The sequence below is a fragment of the Pundamilia nyererei genome, unplaced genomic scaffold (genome assembly GCF_000239375.1).
Source record: "Pundamilia nyererei isolate P.nyererei 1_Seehausen unplaced genomic scaffold, PunNye1.0 scaffold00014, whole genome shotgun sequence".
NCBI classification, from domain to species: Eukaryota; Metazoa; Chordata; class Actinopteri; order Cichliformes; family Cichlidae; genus Pundamilia; species Pundamilia nyererei.
Genome location: NW_005187415.1, coordinates 5,568,585 through 5,589,264, shown reverse-complemented (window position 1 = coordinate 5,589,264; position 20,680 = coordinate 5,568,585). Strand labels below are relative to the sequence as shown.

The following is a 20,680-nucleotide window of genomic DNA, read 5'->3' as shown; positions in this document are numbered from 1 at the left end:
TGCAACAATGAACAAAGAACAGACATGCAGTTTTGGACAGAGGTTTGCATAAACTTATCATGGGCATGAATATCAGGGAATTTGGGGCTTTTAATGATTTCTTTGGCTTGTTCTTTCTCCAGAGTGGAATGGTGATACAGCATTCATCTTTAAAAACAAGAGTGTGGTGCACAAGTTTGAGTTTCTTTTGGATTTTCTCACAGAGTAAAAATTATACATATAGACTCAAAAATTCAGATACTCAAATATATAAATGCGCTTCAGTCTTTTAATGACTTGGCAGAGGTTATGTGATTGTGATTGACTAGAACTGGTAAATGGACTGGTTGGGTGAATGAGGATTCACCATTCATATAAGCACTTTTAACAGTGGTTAATTGCTTTTTGTCTAACATTCACACTCCGATGGATGCATCATTGAGCAACTTGGGGTTGGTATCTTGCCCAAGGATATTTGGCGCATAGACTGAAGCACCAACCGATTAGCGGATGACCTCCTGAGCTACAGCCACCCCAAAATGGTAGTTTCTCTTTGCTAGCACAGAAATAATTTGTTTTTGTCAGCAATCTTGGACCGATACTTAAAACAACAGGAAAATTGAAGGAACTCTGAAAATCTAAGTGTCACAGTCCTGGGTGGGTGACCCAGTGTTTTGAATTTTGTTTTTTCATTTTTGATTTCATCGTGGTTCATGACTATTAGGGGTTTGGTTTCTGTTTTGTATTTCTAGATCTTTAGTTCTTCTGGCTTTGTGATTTCTAGTTCTTCGGTTTAATTCTGCCCTCGTGTTTATTCTCTTGTTCCCCTGTCGGTCGTGTCTCATGTCATTCCTGTCCCTGTACTCCGTGTTCCCTCTGTTCAGTATCAAGTCTGTGTCTCTCTGTGCCTGTCCTGGTCCCACGTCTCCTGTCTGGTCATCTCTGTCCTTATGTTCCCTCTGTACCGTATCAGTATTATCGTAGTGTTAAGCTTGTGTCTCTGAGTCCGTGTCTGTGCGTACATGGTGTATTTCCTGTTTTATTTTGATAGTGTGTCTCCTATGCCAGGGTATCTAGTTTTGCGTTCCCTCGTCTCATTATGTCTGATTTGTCCCAGCTGTGTTTCTTCCTGTTTCCAAATCCTCACTTCCTGCTGTGTTTTCAACCCTCATTTTCCTGTAAATTTCCTCACTCTTAGTTCTGGTTTGTTTCCTCAGGTTTTCTAGTTTTAGGTTTCAGTGCCCAGTTTAGTGTCTAGTCCCGTATTGGTGATTTGAGTTCGTTTGGTGATGTTATTTCTATGAAGAATTTTCCCAGCAATAAACCTGCACTCTGAGTTTAACTCACTAGTCTTGACACTAAGGAGGAAAACTGTCATTGTCACTAACTGTCACAACTTTGGAAAGACATTTCTAATTAATTGCAGATTCCAAGATCGTGCAAATGCTCCCTTCATTTCCCCAGATTTGAAGGATAGGTCGGGTGTATACTTCGTGGCCCAACCTATCCCAGAATTCATAGCGCGGCCCTGCTCAGTTTCCAACAATGGCGGCAGCTAGTTAGTTTTAATATTACTCTTATTATTCTTTCTGGGTCACAAAATAAACGTTTAACATATTTTCAGGCGAGAATGTAGCTGTGTAAACTTCAAATATTTGCTCAGTTTATCAAGACACCACATATTTTCAAAAGCGCTCCGATGTTTTCGGAGGCGTTTGTTACTCACCAGCTTGATAGCTAGCCGGGGCTCAAGGCTCACTAGAGCCGGTGAGAACACCGGACTCCCGGTGTTGTGCCAAAAAGTGATTTCCAATGTTTCCGTGTGTTTTTTATGTGTAATATTGTTATGTATGTTGCTAAATAAACTTCGGTGAACAGGTATTACAAAGGGGTTATATATAAAATAAAAAATTACCTGTTTCTCAAGTATCTTTGTAACTGTGTTATTGTAATTACATTATAATCAATCACCTTCCTTTTGTCCACTTAAAATATCTTTACAGAACTATTTTTGCATTTGTTGCAATTTCAACTGTCCTCTTGGCCAGATTACTCTTAAAAGAGACATTTTTAAAGTAAACAAGAATTTTTTTTAACTGCATAAATAAAGGATACATAAAACTCACTGCCAAAAACTGATTGCAGCTTCTACCTTGTTACAGGAATGGTAAATGGCCTGTATTTGTATAATGCTTTACTTAGTCCCTAAGGACCCCAAAGCACTTTACACTACATCCAGTCATCCACCCATTCACACACTGGTGATGGCAAGCTACATTGTAGCCACAGCCACCCTGGGGCGCACTGACAGAGGTGAGGCTGCCAGACACTGGTGCCACCGGGCCTTCTGACCACCACCAGTAGGCAACTGGTGAAGTGTCTTGCCCAAGGACACAACGACTGAGACTGTCGGAGCCGGGGCTCGAACCGGCAACCTTCCGATTACCTTCCGAGGTAATCGGAAGCTCAGGTGGCAGAGCAGGTCAGCCACTAATCAGAAGGTCGGCGGTTCGATCCCAGGCTGCCTCCTGGCTGCATGTCAAATATCCTTGGGCAAGATACTAACCCCATGTTTGCCTACTGGTGGTGGTCAGAGGGCCAGTGTCCGGCAGCCTCGCCTCTGTCAGTGCGCCCCAGGGCAGCTGTGGCTACAATGTAGCTTGCCATCGCCTGTGTGTGAATGGGTGAATGACTGAATGTAGTGTGAAGCGCTTTGGGGTCCTTAGGGACTAGAAAAGCACTATACAAATGCAGGCCATTTACCATTTACAAGACAAACTGCCAACTCTTGAGCCACCAAATGTTGTTTGTTGCTCAAGATGACTTGATATAATTCATGAGGGATATATTTGACATATGTTTCACATATTATAGACCAACAAGTTTTTGGCAAATACCGGAAATCAGTTTTTGGCACAACACCAGCAAATCGTTTTCAAACCCACGGCCGTCTTTCGCTACTCACGTTAAACATGATATATAAGTCACTTACAAAACTTAAAAATGTTATTGTTTGGCTTTTTTCAGTATATTATTTGTTCCTGATTAAATCTGTTTGGCTGAGATTAAAGTTATAGTTTTTACACAGCTGAATAAACATCAAGCAGACAATTGATTATCAGAAGTGTGACATGCTTTACGTCCAGTGGATGCATGATCTGATTAGTCGACTAATAATCAGTGACTAGTCAACTATCAAAATAATCTTTTGTGGCAGCCCTAGTTAGGATTTTCAGGAGAACATACAAACCAAGGCTAAACACTGCTTTGAACTGGAAACTGCTGGAACACCACAGTAGAGTCTGTTTTGCATTGCCGTTGACTGAGAGGAGGTGCAAGGTCAACTGAAATTTGCACCTGCCCACATAAACCAGATTACGCCTGGCGAAAGGTTTTATGGTCTGAAGGGGAAAAGTTGTATAGCCATGACAGCAATGACAAGAGGTGTGCTTGGAAGAGTAAAGGTGAGACTTTCAAACCCAAGAACACTGAACACGCTCTGGGGGCTGTTATGCTGCCAGCGGTACTGGTGCATTACAAAAAGTGGATGGAACAATGAAAAAGGAGGACTAGCCCCAAATTCTTTAACTTTACCTCAAATCTGTGGCTGAATTATTGAAACAATTGGGTGTTATATGTGTGTAATTTTCACCATGTGTAACCAGTTCTTGTTTATTTTAAAGCCATTAAATATGCATGCTGTAAAATCATTCCAGCCAGATAATTCACTGAAAGCCTGAAATTATCCATGTCCAGCCAAACATCCAAATGTCCATGATTAAGTGGATGCAGACTAAGTACTGCAGAAGATGCATTACTAGCAGATTATATAGATTTTATATTGTATGAACTTCTGTTGCATTTATAGCACAGAAGTTATGCTGCTACTATTTCTTTTTTAGTCTTTTATTTGCAGTTTGACCTGCATCTCATGTTTGTCCTAATACATATCTTTGTCAGCCACAACAGAGAGGATGAGTGTGTCTGTACGCCTGCTGGGGCATGCACATAAAAACAGACACGGGTGTTCATATGTCTGTGAGGAGATTTTGATTTCATTGGAGTTCCACAAGATAAAATCATGGGAGGGCGCAGCTGTGAAGGCAATGACAGATATGGACTGAAAGCACGGTTACAACGCTGTTCTTTTACAGCGTTGTCATATGGTCATAAACCTGTTATGAAAGGGCTGATGCTCATATACAACTTTAGCAGAATAGCGCTTTATGATTTACAGTTCAGAATGGTCCTCATATATCTCTATATCCGAACTCTCTGTCACTCCAGTGGCTATTTTGGGTCTCGTCCCTTTAAGTTATCTTTGACCAACAGGTGGGTGGGGACAGCCATGACTGAGTGAGGGGATTCCCCTTAAAGTAGAATTAAACAAACATAAAAAACAGAATAAAAGTGTGTGCCCTAAGCTTTTGACTCATAAGGACTGGATGCACATATTCTGACCTTATTTTGTGAGACTTTTGGCCATGTTTAATGTGACTATCTCTCATAGTACAGCAAAAATGTGCCAGAGAAAAAGGAAAAGCATGTGTGCCCTTTAAATTAAATGTGTCTAAAATATCAGTTTAGCCCATAAACTAGGTAAATTATGCTCTCTAATAGGTGTACATATATGTTTATGCATATACTACTGATTATAACAGTTCTGTATAGTTAAGGACAGTACAGTAACTTATAGTTACACTGAGTTATGGTCCTACAGTACAAATGGTTTAGTCACCTAAGGTAAACAAAGCAAAAGGTAAGATCCCATATATTATATTAAGAAGGTATCTACTTATAGGAGCTTATTGTTGATGGAAATATGCATCAGTAGGCTGAAAGAGCAGTTATTCTTGAACGTTTTTTCTGGCATTCCCCACTTTAGAGCCCAGAAACAGCTCACATACTCCACCCAACCACTTTTTCAGATGCTGTAGAAAACAACTGAAGTTCATTTTCAATTAAATCAGTGAACTCTTGTTTGTTTTGCCTACAAAATGACTCAACTGGAGCTTCATTCCCTATTCCATTCCAGCTTTTTATTCCCCACCAGTCTACAGCATTCTTAAGGACTACTGACCCGCTTTTCTTTAACCTTTGTTTTCCACTGAGTTATAGCTAATGCTCTAGCTCTGCAGTGCTCACTGAAGCACCACAGACTGCTTTTCACTTCCTTTAACATCACACTCTCTCGCTGATTTATTGCTTGCACAAAACGTCCTACTCACCACAATTGTTCTATAAATCCCCTGATACAAAATAGAAATTCCGCTGCTCAACATACATACTTTCCCACCACAGACTACGTCAAAACAAGAAAATACATAATAAAAATAACACTGCAGCCTCTCCCATTTGCCTCATAAATCTTTTGTCCCTTATTTTAAAAAAAACAGATGACCTAAAAATCAAATATGGGAAGTCTTGCAGTGTTTCCATATAAAGTGGAAAAGAAAACTAACTGGAGACAGATGTTGTTTTCATAACACAGGCCATAGTAACATGCTGAGGGAGCGTGAGGAAGAAACACTGCTCTTAAAATCAACAATTTCTCCTTTGAAAGTCTTCAAGCAGGCTCACGGTCTGACTTCTATACTGCAGTCATCCCACAAAGTGCAGTGACATAACATACAGCCCGGGTTTTAAGCAGTTCAGACAGACACACATTCATCTAAAATCGTCAGTCTCCGAACACAAACGCTGTTACAGAACCTCTGCAACCATAACTGATTCAGAAAGTGTGAGTCATTTGAAAAGCATGCAACTGAAATCTTTTATTTTGTCAGAAACCACTAACCCAGTCGCAGGCTACTTCCTTCCTTAGAGTACATCCGACACATCAATGTACAAAAAAGAAAAAAGAAAAAAAGGCACATGTAACAATGAGAGGAAAATGGATTATTCCTTAAAAGAAAAGGAAAAAACAGCTTTTGAAGCATTGTGGTGCCTAGGTATGTGACTTTAAGGCGTACATAATAATAATTTTGAATGGTAAAAATGGTAAATGGTCTGTATTTGTATAGCGCTTTACTAGTCCCTAAGGACCCCAAAGCGCTTCACACATCCAGTCACCCACCCATTCACACACTGGTGATGGCACGCTACATTGTAGCCACAGCCACCCTGGGGCGCACTGACAGAGGCGAGGCCGAAGATGGTTTAAAAAAAAGTATCTTACGAAACGGCAGGAGTTGCTTTTCTGCTCGATCTCAGGGGACGTTTCACAACAGATAAAAATCGAGCACCAGCTCTATTGCAAGTCAGGACACAAATATGGCTGTATATAAAGTGCTTAAACCTGATTTTCTCATCTTCGTTCGATCGGTTCAGTAAAATGGGTACATCCGGTGCACCTTCAGCAACTGTGCCTGTATTGAGATCAAGCATCATGCTTACTCAAGCATAAAAAAGAAAGCTGGGTAAGAAGCCAAAGTGACTGACACCACCTCAACCACAGCCAGTGTGACCATTTTACATTTGACGTTCATTAAGACTACTTTGTTGGTGAATGCACTGACCACCACAGTCCTGTAAAATGATTGTAATGAAACGAACCCTCCATTAGACTAGAGTGCCTTTACAGTGAGATGCTCTTCGTGATCTATTTTATGATCTTATCTTATGATCTATTATCCAAGACATCAGTGAACAAAGGGAGAGAGAAAAAACATGTCATCGATAGGCCTGCGTCACTTTAGATGAGACAGGTATGATATAGATTTCATAGAAACACTGCAGCAGAATCTACTCTGGGTACAGAGATGAAGACGAGCCCAGGAGACATTCTGTTCAACAGCGGAGTTATGGTTTCGGTTTGCAGAGTGTGAAAAATCCGAACAACAAAAGCTCGCTGAGAGGTGTTTCTGTGTGGTAGCAAGGGAGATCTAGGAATACCGAGAAACTATAGTCATTTGTAATCTTGGGTTCTTGGAGATATCCGAAGCTGTATTGTGCACCACACCTCCACTGGTGCTCAATTGTCTCTCTGCACATGCTCATTCCTGATCAATCTGTAACACTGCACACCGTCATCTATCCTTGAGCAACACTGTATTTGCGCCATACTGGGACTACATATTATAGAGTAAAAAGTAAATATCTTAACTATACCGGAGTGCAGAATACATAAGAGAAAGGGGACTTTGTTTAAAGGAGTTACAATAGTAATAATTTCTCCACTACAGAGTAGCAAAAGATGAGTTCCCGGAGATAACGTGGCCTAAGAATATCGACGGCTGTCTCGATAAGGACCCACAGCATCACGAGGATAAAACCCAGACCGAGTCCGCGCTCCGGAATAGCATGCAGACAACTGTTGCAAAAGACCATGTTCTCTCACCAACTTCCTCATCTATCATGCCCAGCTCTATATCCCCCAGATCCTCCATGTCGGACTCCATCTCGAGGATGTCGTGGTCGCTCATAGTCCTGCCGACAGCTCCAGTGTCATCACTTCCCAAACAAAAAGTTAAAAAAAAAAAACTATACACCCGGAAACCAACAAGCGTGCCGATTCTCACTTTGATTTCAAGGCACAGCCTCCGCGCATTCTTGCTTCAGTTCACAGCGTTGGTTCAGTGCGCGTAAAGTTTTCATGCAGTGACTTGTACGAGTGTGAAACGGGTGGGGCTGGAGGGGGGCGGGGGAGGAGGAGGAGGAGGAGAGTGTTCAAATAAAAGTTGGTTATCTGACGCTGTGTAGCTTTCTTCTGGTTTGTACCCATCAACATTTTCATAATTAATAATTCTGCGCATGGACCTCAGCTCTCCAGGCCTTGACCAGATACTTGTTGATATAATTCACATTCAATTTAAGAGAAAATCTTCTATCAGTTACACAACTTTCTTTAAAAAAAAGTCTCCAGTGTTTTTTTCCCCTCTAATGAAACTTTTTATTAGCAACTACAGTAAACAATGTCAGCAACTAATACAAGGACAGGGGAGTAAATATGTAATGTAATCTTTTATCATAATGCTCTGTTTCCTTTTTAAATGCTATAAACTGTTTGGAGTGACTGCATTTGGGTTTGCGGATATGATACAGCGCTGCGAAGAAGTAATTCCAGAGCATCTCAACATGATTTAAGTCCAAATTTTGATCAGATCACTTCAAAACACTTTATTTAACCTATTTATTTAACCTATTTAACCTACATAACCCAGGTGTCTTCTGGCAAATGTGAGACAAGCCTCTGTGGTTTTATTCTTGGAACTCTTCCATGGATGCCATTCCTTCCCAGCCTCTTTCTAATTGTTGAATCATGAACTCTGACCTTAACTGAGGCAAGTGAGGCCTACAGTTCTCTTGATGACGATTTTTGTTTTCCTTTTTTTTGTTTGCCAAAAAAAAAAAGAGAGTGATTGCCAATATTTATATGGGCTTTTTTTGCCCATCCCCAGTGGCTCCCTGTGGCTTTGACTAAAACAAAAACAAAAACCCCTAGATATTATACTTAAAAATAAAAATAATAGTATTTACTTTACATTTTTTAAGACATTAAGCTGCTATATGTTTTGTTTATTTATTAAAGTATCATACTTCTAATTTGATTTCTTTGCACAAATACAAGTTGGATTGAAAGTGTGCCCTTAGATTTTTAGGTGGGCTCTTGAAACAGGGGGCTCAAGGTAGGTGGTGGTGCATATGGTACTAAGGTGTCAGAGATGTAGCTGGGAGGAAAGGCTTTAAAAGTTCCAGTATCAAAAAGCTAAAACAGGAGTGATGTGATCTCTGAGTTCTGCACAGCCTGCACTCATTAAACATATTCTTTTGTTTTCTTTTTCTAAAGAAAAAAAGGCTGTTAGCACAATCCAGACATGATAGATCTTCAAAGTAGATCTTATATATATCTTAAATATATCCTAAGATGATAGAAAAACGATTTGAAGAATTTCACGGTGTAATAATTTTTTTTCTCAGGCAGTAAAAGAAGTATATAGACTCTATGTTTAAAGTAAAAGTCATATATGACTTTACTGCATTATAATGCAGTAGTAGCATAAATTTATTAGCATCAAAATACACCTACATTAAATTACAGTGGAATTTGAACAGGGAAAATTAAATTTAGGGACAGACGATTGTTAGAGAATTGTGGATCAATATGGTTGTCATTGTGTAAGATGATTAGATCTTTAGCACCTTGTTTTCTACACACACACACTCACATTTCACTGATCACATCACATGCTCACAGACACATTCACTGTTGCAGATACACATGTTCTAAACTATTATAGAGCAAAACAGGGCCCGATGGCTTGGGGATAGAAGCTCCTCTTGAGTCTCTCTGTCCTTGCCCGGATGATGTGAAACCTTCTACCGGATTGCAGAAGTTGGAACAGTTTGTTGTCAGGGTGGGACGGGTCCTTCAGTATCTGCGCTGCACTAGTCCAGCAAGAGGGGGCCGGGCCAGAGTTGGAGTCGTCTGAGGTTGGGTGCAGAGCTTGTAGCTCTGAGATTCCGACTGGGCTCCTCTTGTCCAAGTTAAAACCAACTGATCTCTGTTTGTCTTGCTTTGTTCACGGGAATAAGTCTCTGAATCAGCAAGGCCTGCAAGCGCAGACCTAAAAACGATTATGGTATTATATGGAAAGTGTGTCACTGAAACAGTGTTATAATCTCTAGGTGAATACTTCTGGAGTCAGTGCACATGAAAGAAAATCATAGCAGGATGTTGTTTACTACAAATTACAAAATAGGATGTTTTGATACCCAAGGATAACTCTGTTTCCATGCTGTATAGTGTAAAATCAGGCACCTGCATGTATGTATAAGCCAATCTTAACACTAAGTGCCTGCAGTGTTTTCATGAGCATTGCAAGCAACAAGAAAGGAAACAACAAGCCGAACCAACAACCAGCTAATCTGCTGAAAGAGAAAGGGCAATTCTAATGAATATGAAACTGTCCGGGGCAGTACTGGAATCAACAGACAGAAAAGAATATGCATGGCACTGTGTTGGTTAAGAAACAGAAAAAAGTAGGCCTTAAAAAGTTTATTGGAATTTGGTGACCCTGAGAACTGGTCTGTCAATGAGAATTTTAATATATCTTGAAATGCTGATTTACTCAGAAACCCCCCCCCAGATTTCAGGATACTTGGTCAGTTAGTCAACTTTTGAGAGCTATATAACTCATAACCTTTGAGTTATGAAATTATATATCCTTATATAATATATATTCTTTAAGTTACATTTAAGTTTTTAACTTACTGATGATGAAAAAGCTTTTTCTTCAGTGGCTTCCATAGAAGATAGAATGAAGAAGAAGAAGAAGAAGAAGAAGAAGAAGAAGAAGAAGAAGAAGAAGAAGAAAACTATACAGTGCACATAAAAGAAGTTTCAGAAGCTTTTAGTAATGACTTTCACGTATTAACACATTCCTTACGTTCACACAAGGGATTATAAACAAAACAATGTCAGACAAGCAAAAACAAACAAAAACAAAACAAATAGGCGGGGGAAAAAACTATGCGTGTGACTAATAAATCCAGAAGATGGCAGTAATATAGCGCCACCTCTGTGAGCTGCTTTAGAACGTCAAAGAAGAAGAAGAGGCGGAACACCTCTCAACACATTTCCGCCAATAACAAACCTGCTAGCTTGTAGCAACTTGAACTGTATTGTTTGTACTTTTCCCCCCCAAGTGTCTGCAAAAAAATTGCTAGGCAGCGGTTGTTTGGAAGTTGGTTAATTAGAAGACGTGTTTCCTGGAATTACGCAAATGCTACCATTAACTGTTTAAACCGTCGGTCATAAACGTGAATCAGCAAATAAATGGTTGCGACTGGTGTTAGCTGACAGGCTAACGTGCTGCTCGGTGACATGCTCTTTTTAGCAGGTCGTTGGACGTTCGCATATTAATTAACATGTCCTGAAACGCGTCAGGATCATCGCGCTGCAGACGGAGAGGGGGTTTAACAGTCAGAGTGTGACCTAGAAAAATACAGATACCGGACCTTTTCAGACGATTCATGTTGTTTCCAGACAGGGAAGCGTTACCTTCCCAAGGTTTCCACCAGGTGAGTCAAAATAAATAGCTGTAAAACGGAGGTGGAAATTGACCCAACCTGAATATGAACAGTCATAGAGATTGGTTGTAGTAATATATAATCTATGCGTACTTGGTTTAGGTCATATGAGGTCATAAATGTATTCTTTCTAAGTTTAGCGCATAGGTTTATTTCACTCCAAAGACATCTGGGTTATTTTATCTAGGCTTCTTGGGATGTTTTAACCAGGTTTTGTTTATTAGAAAGCTTGAAGAAGTGTATGTCCCAATTTAGAGATCATTTCCTGTCTTGTGTCTAAATAAGATACAAGACAGGACAAAACATAACAAAACAATTACTTCTTCTTCTGGGTGCTCATCTTCCATCTCACCCCATTGCTGGCATTCACGTCTGTAACATCAACCCTTTGTATCGCTAATCCTGTCTATTTTTTTCAATCTCACTTAAAATCTTAGCATCTTCAGTTCTGCCACCTCCAGCTTGGCCTTCTGTCTTTTTGTTAGAACCACCATCTTTGAAAAATACATCATAGCAAGTCTCAATACGTGTGAACCTATCCTTCTCACCCCTGATACTCCATCCACTCGACCCTGTCTGCACACTATTCTTCCTATTGCACTTTTAATTAAAGAAAAAAAACAAGCAGGTTGTATTGGAAAGTGTTGGACTATGTAGAACCACAATAGAGGGGTGTGGCACACTGTCTAAATGTCAACTGTAGGTGTTTTATACTGCTGAGATGTGGTAGTTGCAAAAGCCATAGCATAATGTCCATGTTAAGGATAATAGTAGCCCCAGATCATGCCAGAAATAGACCCTTCTTGGGTTCTTCTAATCTCCTCACTGTAGGGGGTAGGTTCAGGTTGTTCCTTTAATGTGTCAGGGGCCTACATGTTTCCTAACAAAAATAAACAAACAACAAAATATATAGACAGCTAACATTCCTGTCTGGCTCTGTTTTTCTTATGGTTTATCTCACTCTGCAGATTTGCAAAATGAAGATGTTCTCTGTGGCACACAAGACTGTCTTCGTAGTGGATCACTGTCCCTACATGGCAGAGTCCAGTCGTCAGCAGGTGGAGTGTGATGTGCTGACAAAGAGCCGAGCTCAAGGGGTCATTCCTTTGGCCCCGGTGTCAAAGTCTCTGTGGACATGTGCTGTGGAGTGCTCCATGGAGTACTGCCGGATCCTTTATGATGTTTATCCAAAGGACAAACTGGTTAGTGTCTGTTTTTTATTGTTTGTCCATCTAAGTGATATAATTATGAGACTGGGCATGCTGGATGTCCACCTTTTGATGTCATCCGTGCCACTGACATTTTCTGCCTCTTTATTTTCCAGGTTAATTACATTGTGAGTGATTCAGAGTTTCACATACTGAATAGCTGGAGGAGGGAAGATCAGAGCACTCACGAGGTAATCCACTGCACATTTAAACGGAATAAGCTGCCTGAATTTAATTAGTTGCAGTATCTAACATCAACTTTGTCACAATTTAGAGACATTTCCTTTGAACTCAGTGTCTCCCATCTTTCGTCACAGCTCATGTCAGCTCTGGCAGCTGTTGGGCCACCAAACCCTCGCGAGGACCCGGAGTGCTGCAGCATCTTGCATGGCCTGGTAGCTGCAGTGGAGTCATTATGTAAGATCACAGAGCTGCAGCATGAGAAGCGTATCGCTCTGATGGACACAGCTGACAGAGTTGCTAACAGAGGCCGTATTATCTGCCTAACTAATGCTAAAAGGTAAACAGAAGCCACGTGTTCACTGCTTCAGCTCTTTATTTTGTTTGAGTCATAAGAATAACTTATACAACTGTATCACTGAAAACCTTGCGCAATGTGAGTTAAAGCCATAATAAAACTCTCATCTATACTTGAATGAAGGTTACCACACAGCTAATACAGTGATGGAAAGCCCATAACAGTCAGCTAGAAAAACAGTCTTTTACACGCGGGACACTAAAACATATTGGCTTCACTTATCTGCTGAAGAAGCATGTTTTACCAAATGTGCAAGACATGTTGCACTTCTGGCAAAAAGCATTGTCTGCATCAACTCTAGTGAGGTGTAACCAGGCTTTCTAAACACTTATTTTTTATTTATTTTTTGTTTCCTCATTGTCGCTAAGAGAAGAGTATGTGCTCTTCCGTCACAGGCTCAGAGAGAGAGAGAGGTTTGAATGCATCAAAACAGATGCTGAACAGTTTCTGAACTACCCTAAGTCATTTTTTTTTTCAAACCAGTTTTGTCAGGTAATATTTATTTAATTTTTTTAATGATAAGAATGTATCAACGGAAGAATTTTGTTTATAAAAATGGAAACTGCATTGCTTTCTCTCTGAGGTAACATAAAGTAACAAGAGTCAGTCTTAGAACCTGCATGTTCAAAAGCTGTCAGATGGATTGGAAGGAGTGCATGTCTGAGGGGGGCTTACATCGAAAATGGGTCCTTTGTCAGCAGATTTACAAACACATGTGCCTCTTTGCAGCCATGTACTCTTGTTACACTTGTCATTTTACTTGTCCATAAATGTCCATAAATTCCTGCTCTTTTTGTTTTTTGTCGTGCAGCGACACACATGTGCGCATGCTGGAAGACTGCATTCAGGAAACTATTATAGAGCAAAACAAGCTGGCAGCAGGCTCAGACAGGTCAGTACGCAGCAAAGAAAGACTTGTCCAGGTGATCCTGACTTGGTTATAAAAAGTGAAACTCTGGTATTGCTTGTAATATTAAAACTCATTGTTGTGGGTTTTAGGCTCATGGCCATCCAGCAGTGTGAGCTGGTTCTAGTTCACATCTACCCACAGGGTGAGGACACACTGGTGTCTGACCGGCCCAAGAAAGAGGTGGGTGAAAAGCTTGTGAAGACGTGTTAACACTGGATTTCACCCAAACCCCATTTAATCTATCACAATCCAGCTTTTCACTGTGTCCCTCTCTTTGTGTCTCAGATCTCTCCTCTGCTCACCAGTGAGGTGCACAGTGTTCGAGCTGGGAGGCACCTGGCCACCAAACTCAACATTTTGGTCCAGCAGCACTTTGACTTGGCCTCCACCACCATAACGAACATCCCCATGAAGGTAAAGGCCATCTTCGTCCTGCCTTTTATCTGCTCTTGCACATCTTTTGCCAAAATGTTGATTAAAATAACATGTTTGTCTTTCCATTCTGCTAGTTTAGAAATCTTTTTTTAGAATACAGTGCACTTCTCACTTTTTTTTTTTTTTTATTGGACTGATTGGTTTTATTATTTTTTTTATCCTCTTTTCTCACTCATATCCACATTTTGTTTCTTTGCTTGCTTATAAAGTGTGAACCCTTGCTTCACTAAAATAACCCAATGCACTCTAGTCGCATCTTTTGTTTGATCTCATCTGCATGTCGATGTGACTGTGAACCTGCTGCTGGTTTCATGCTGTATTTTCTGTTTTGCTAGCCCACATTAAATGTTTGCGAACAGGTTAGTACTCTGATCACACACACATCAAACTGAGGAAGGGGGCAGAGTTTGCATCATGTAGTGTGTATATTTTGAGCGTTAGGGTCATGAATTTATCCTGATGTGTCAGTTGGATCAAGTAAAGGACGGGCAACTCTGGTCTCATGTGGACTTACAAAGTTCAAATGTAGTTTTAAAGGGATTTGATTTGTGGGGAAATCTTTTTGGTCTGATTGTAGAGATTATTTTTATGACAAAAACTAAAAGAAAACTTCAGAATTTGTTGCATTCAAGTTTTCATAAGTGGAAACATCTGTGACCAGCGTTGCCTCTTCTGATTTATTAAATTCTGTCAATGTGTAGATGCCCTAAAAGTGTATCAGACTTCCCCTGCTCTCTATCCACCCCTTGAAAATGGTCTCTCTTCCCGAGATCTTCCATTTAGTGTCTCAGTGTGTTCCATTGTGCTTTCTTTTTTTTTTTTTTTTTTTTTTTTTTGTAACTAGTTTTTGAGCGCATCTATCCCTTCAATCTGGATTCCAGCTTTTCCAGCTATCCATGTACTGACTTTTAAAAAAAATTGATAGTAGTGTTACCCATATTCAGAAGTAAACAAGTCCTATTATCAAAACAAACCTTTTAAACACATCAAAGCATGTTTAAACTGAATAATAATTTCTGCTTTAAAATTTGGGTCATTGAATGAACCAACATTTTTCCTTTTACTTTGTTTATCGTTTTGCCCTTTGGGACATGAAATCAGCAGTGTCGATGTGTGTTTGTGTATTTGTGTGAGTTTGAACCTTTTAGGAGCTGACTTCACGCTGACCTTTGTTTGTTAATGTCTCTGTGGGTGGACAGGAAGAGCAGCATGCCAACACATCGGCTAATTATGACGTTGAGCTCTTGCATCACCGAGACGCCCACCTCGAGTTCTTTAAAAGTGGTGAGTGCCCACGTTACAGGTCTGCCTAGCTCTAAATGAGCCAGTTAAACAGGTCAGGAGGTTGAAACTGTTGTTTTCCCATTGTAAGAAATGCTGTTGAAACCTCCAAACCCTGCTACACAAAGTAAAGTATTTCAGAAATCTTGCAAGAATTAGGTGGAGCGTGTGCGTCCTAGCTTTAGTTGGGAGGCGAGGTACAAGCTGGACAGCTCAATGGGCTCCTTGTTGGTGTTTTGAGTTCTTAATCTTCAAAATAAATAAAATATGTCAATGTTGTGTTTGTGTTGTGTAGGAGACTTACACATGGCGGGGACCAGCACTAGAGAAAATGGACTCAAGGAGACGGTTACGTTAAAATGGTGTACTCCACGAACAAACAGCATAGGTGGGAAAAATTGCAACAAAGAATAACCTCAGTCATTCTTCATTTAAAATGTTTTGCAACACCATGCATTGTTTTTTTTAAAATCTCATAAACCTATAAGTTATGTACAAAAGTACACAGAAAAAATACCACGTTTAAACTGAGACATGGTACTGTCTCTTCAAATGAATTCGCTCATTTTCAATTTCATGGCAGCAACACGTCAGTGATACTTAAAAGAACAAGCTGGTTTACAGCTATTTATTTTAACTGACTAACAGGTCAATTTTCAGAAAAATTGTAAAAACCTCCACAGTACGTAAGAACAAAAACATTCCGAAAATGTGGAGAAATCTCTGTGCACAAGAGACGAGGCCCTCAGGAACACCACTGGTTATCAGCCTTAGGCCACGCTTTCTTGAGTTAGAATATTTATCCTCAAGTCTAATTTAAGCAGCGACATTTGTTCAGTTTATAGTTTTAATGTATTTGTTCTGTTAATTTGCAGACTAGGTATACACAGTATATTGGCAAATATTGGGATTGTGGACTGATATTAGCATTTAGGCAAATAAAAAGGCTTTTAATGATGACAGTGGCTGGTCCTAATATGTTGTCTCAGTGATTTAGAGCTGGAGAAATCAATAAGAACAGAACCATAAGAAACAAAGAAAAACAGAACAGTATCTGACCAGAATTGTATAACCTATGCATCTCTGTTACAGTGTCCTTCTGGGATCTTGTTATAAAATAACAATAATGGTTGTAATAGACAAATAGTTACCATCTAGGGGAAAAAAATGAGTCATCAGTGAAGGAGGCATTGTTCATGCTTTATGTTGTAATTAATGGTGATCAAAAGATCTGTTTTTTTCCCACTTCAGAGCTACATTACTGCACAGGAGCCTATCGCATCTCCCCCACAGATGTCAACAGTCGTCCCTCGTCATGCTTGACCAATTTTCTCCTTAATGGTAAACTGGATTCATCACAATTTGTTTATTTTTTGTGTTGAAGTCCTATTTTTTGACTGTTCCTGCAAACCGCTGATTATTCCTGTTGATGTGCCGATAACAGGTCGGTCCGTGTTGCTGGAGCAACCGAGGAAGTCGGGTTCAAAGGTAATCAGCCACATGCTCAGTAGCCACGGAGGCGAGATTTTCCTGCACGTGCTCAACAGCAACCGCTCCACCCTAGAGGACCCGCCCTCCATCAGCGAGGGCTGCGGAGGCCGTGTGACAGACTACCGCATCACTGTATGTACAGCTCCCATCAGCTGTTCAGAAATATTCAGCAAAGTTGATCTGATGCTAAATGTTTTTTACATTTTTTTCCTCAGGATTTTGGTGAATTTATGAGGGAGAACCGGCTCACTCCTGTGTCAGAATCTTCCCACGATCCCTCAGGGAAGCTGCCAGCTGAGAGGGCCAAAGCTCAGCTGGAGCGCCACACTCGATACTGGCCAATGATCATCTCCCAGACGACCATCTTCAACATGCAGGCAGTGAGGCACCATCCAGGAATACTAGTCTTGCTGATTATCAGTGTTCTTTCTTATTTCTACCAAAGATTTGTCTTTTTCCAGTTGGCCCACATCCCCCTTTAGCACACGTCTGTGTTGTTTTTGCTCTATTAGGTGGTTCCTCTGGCTAACCTGATAGTAAAAGAGACTTTGACAGATGAGGATGTTCTCACCTGCCAGAAGACCGTTTACAACCTGGTAGATATGGAGAGAAAGAACGACCCACTCCCCATTTCCACTGTAGGATCTAGAGGCAAAGGCCCCAAGAGGTATTACCTCAGTTTTGATCATTTTACACTCCCCAGTCCTGGCTTACCAGCGGAAATCAGCATTAATATTTCCACATAATTATTATCTCCAGGGATGAGCAGTACCGCATAATGTGGAATGAGCTGGAAACATTAGTGAAGACTCACGCCGGGGCGACTGACAGGCACCAGCGAGTTCTGGATTGCATCATCGCCTGCCGCAGCAAACCTCCAGAGGAGGAGGACCGGAAGAAGAGAGGGAGGAAGAGAGAGGAGAGGGAGGACAGGACAGAGAAAAATGGCAGCAAGGAGACAGACGACAAAAGCTGGCAGGACTCGGAGAGGTCAGTAGTGCCCGAGAACCTTCAGTTTGTTTTAGGAAAAATAATTTCGTCTATCATTTTTCCATGTGGATTCACAGCTTATTTTTATTGAGCTTATTGGATACAACAGAGAAGAAAGAGATAAAAGAACCTAACTTTGTGATGTATGCTCCTCTGTCTCAAAGACTAAAGGGATTGATGGATAAAGATGAGCAGGAGTCGGAGGTCATCAAGGATTCCCCAGATTCCCCAGAGCCGCTCAACAAAAAGCCTCGCTTAACCTCAGAGGAGATTCAGCCTCCAGAAAGATCGAAAGGTACCAACAGTTGACACCTGACCTCCTTTCATAATACCATACAGAAGCGCGGATACATTTTCACTAATTTATTGACATTTTATCACAGTATAAGGCACATTTTTAAAAGAAAATAACACCACACAAACTATTTGTATGTTTTTGATTCGCTGTCTTTGCAGGTCCTGTCTCACTCCTCACTATGTGGAGCAACCGAATCACTGCAGTCAATTCCAGGAAGCATCAAGAGTTTTTTGGAAGAGCCAGTTCTGTGAACAGCAAGTTCGAGTTGTACCAGCACCTCAAAGATGAGAACGGGTGTGTTCAGTCATCTGTGAAAGTGTCATTATGCTGAATGAATACCATTCTTGTTAGTGCGGTTTGTGTTCATGCTCAGGATTTTAAAAAACTTGACATTGTCCTTGCTTACAGGATGGATGTTCATGAAAATGGGAAGGCCACCAGATGATGTTTCCACAGCTCCAGCTCAGCCTTTCTGCAGATGAGATTTTGGACCACAGTGATTTTAAGACTGCCCAAAAAAGGACATCAAATTAAAAGAGATGGTGAACTCTTAACAAGGAATTTCTAATTTTTTTACTCCTAATTTTGTAGTTATGCTGTTCACATGTTGCGTAACACAATAAAAACTGCCAGTAGAGAATGTTGCTGTTGGCTTTTGCACAAATCATGCTCAGTTTTATCTTGTCATTACTTCATTTGTCTATAGAGTATTTTGTTTTTCATTGAGGAAAGATGTCTGCAGTGTTCAGTGTAAGAATCTAAGTAGGAATTCATAAATGTGTGTAACCGTCTGTAAAAGCCAAAATCAGAATAGAATTTGGCCATCTCATTTCTAGGTCATCTCCTTCAAAAAGCTCTGGAAAATAATTTTAGATTTCTCTCTGGAAATCAGGCTCTGACCACTTACACTTTGCCAGAATACCGAACCGGCGACTTGAATTTAAACCAGAGGAAGAGCAGGAAAGTCACAATGAGAAAAGTCCTGAAAGAAGAATGGGTCCTGGGAGTGTTTTAGCTGTTGGATTTGCGCTAAAAAAAAAACCCCATTCATTCGAAACAACCTGCACATAAAGACTGCGAGGCATTAGGAAAAATTGGAAGACCACATAGAGGATTCACACAGAGGGATGGTGTCACAGATATGGTGACATTATCGGTTTAAAGAGGTTATTTAAGTGTTGATTCATGAATCACTGATCTTTTGTGATGGGGAGCATTCATTCTCTGAATTCATGGATTTATTTGTGGGACTCATTGCCAACCGCACAGTCTTTTTATTTGATTAGTGTGGTTAGTCTGATTTGGCCCATTTCTCACAGGCTGTAATATCATAGAAATCAATTGTTAAAGAATCTAGGTTATTTATGCAGCAGTAATGTGGTGCAGATCCAAGATCAGAGGTGGCAAGTTGCTCAGGCCATGTCTGTCTTGGGCCACAAGGAGGAGATCCTGAGGTGCAACTTGGAGGTCCACTTTTAGAGAAGCACCATGTATCACCATGTAAAACTAGCCAGGCAGCCACAGAGCATCCACCTTATCTACTTTTGGATCCAAAAAGGTTTCAGGGGGATTGTGAAGTGAAAGGGGGAAAAGTGGTGGAACCGACTGCAATACTGTCAGTGGGAGCGTGCGAGATGTTCTAGGTTTCATTAAACACAGAAAATAATATTTATGTGAATATGAAAATCTCTGTGGAGAACATGAATATTTAATGGCTGTTTTAAAAGGCATGAGAAAGTGGGCACATTTGGGCTTTGGACTGCTGTTGGACTAAAACTATCGAGGGGGGAAAAAAATCTGTCATTTTAAGCCTCAACAGTTGCGCTGACACATGTCTTATATTTACTACAGCAGCAATGTCTTATATTTACTACAGCAGCATTTGTTCTTCATGTCAGAAAACTGAGACATCTCAGGCATGATTGGATAGTTAAACTTATTTACAGTGATGGAAAAAAGAGTTTCACCCGACCAGCCGGTTGAAGACCAAAGAGGCTGCACGAGTTTGACGTCTCTCCTCTGAGACTCAAGCCATTTAAAGGAGGTTTGATGAAGAAATGCTAATTGGCAAGACATATATTACAGTAATAGTGACCTGAAGCCCTGAATTTAACGTCTGTGTGCAACAACAGAGATGATAGTATTTGAGAGGGGCTACAGTTAATACCACATTTGGAACAGCAGATGTCTCAGGCTGTTCACTGAAAACGCCAGGCTCTGGGGGTAAGTTGGTTTAATTGTCCTCTATCAGCCCTTCCACTCTGTACATGGCTGATTTTGAGATTAAAGGCTCCAGCTCGGTTTGTCTAGACACGTTCAGCTGATCTAATAATGTGGGCAACGACGCATCCCGAACATCAAATCCTGATTTGTCCCAGATGAAACTGAGGATACATTATGAATTGTATCAGAGTGCTCATCTGGAAACAGTTGAGTAGGTGGTACATTGTTTTATGATGACAGTGCCTGTCATCCTCTTTTGAAAGTAGATGAGAAGCAGACAGGGTCTGTGAAGGGTG

At 40.6% G+C, this 20,680-nt stretch overlaps 2 protein-coding genes across 2 annotated transcripts in view; one reads left to right on the top strand and one right to left on the bottom strand.

Moving 5' to 3' along the window:
- Positions 1–7,607, bottom strand: part of ano6 (anoctamin 6) — a 20,317-nt gene extending 12,710 nt beyond the window's left edge. The window contains exon 1 of the mRNA XM_005725281.1: positions 7,319–7,607. Coding sequence (XP_005725338.1) covers positions 7,319–7,403 — 85 coding nt within the window. The 5' untranslated portion in view covers positions 7,404–7,607. The remainder of the gene's footprint in view (positions 1–7,318) is intronic.
- A 2,927-nt stretch (positions 7,608–10,534) lies between these two features.
- Positions 10,535–18,828, top strand: ints13 (integrator complex subunit 13). Its single transcript, XM_005725280.1, has 17 exons — positions 10,535–11,001; positions 11,979–12,212; positions 12,335–12,409; positions 12,536–12,738; positions 13,568–13,648; positions 13,756–13,846; positions 13,952–14,080; positions 15,301–15,385; positions 15,678–15,770; positions 16,634–16,723; positions 16,827–17,005; positions 17,089–17,253; positions 17,386–17,540; positions 17,633–17,863; positions 18,028–18,158; positions 18,320–18,455; positions 18,570–18,828. Exons 1-17 carry the CDS (start codon positions 10,954–10,956, stop codon positions 18,604–18,606), a joined length of 2,163 nt encoding a protein of 720 aa, XP_005725337.1. The 5' UTR covers positions 10,535–10,953; the 3' UTR covers positions 18,607–18,828.
- The last annotated feature ends 1,852 nt before the right edge of the window (positions 18,829–20,680 follow it).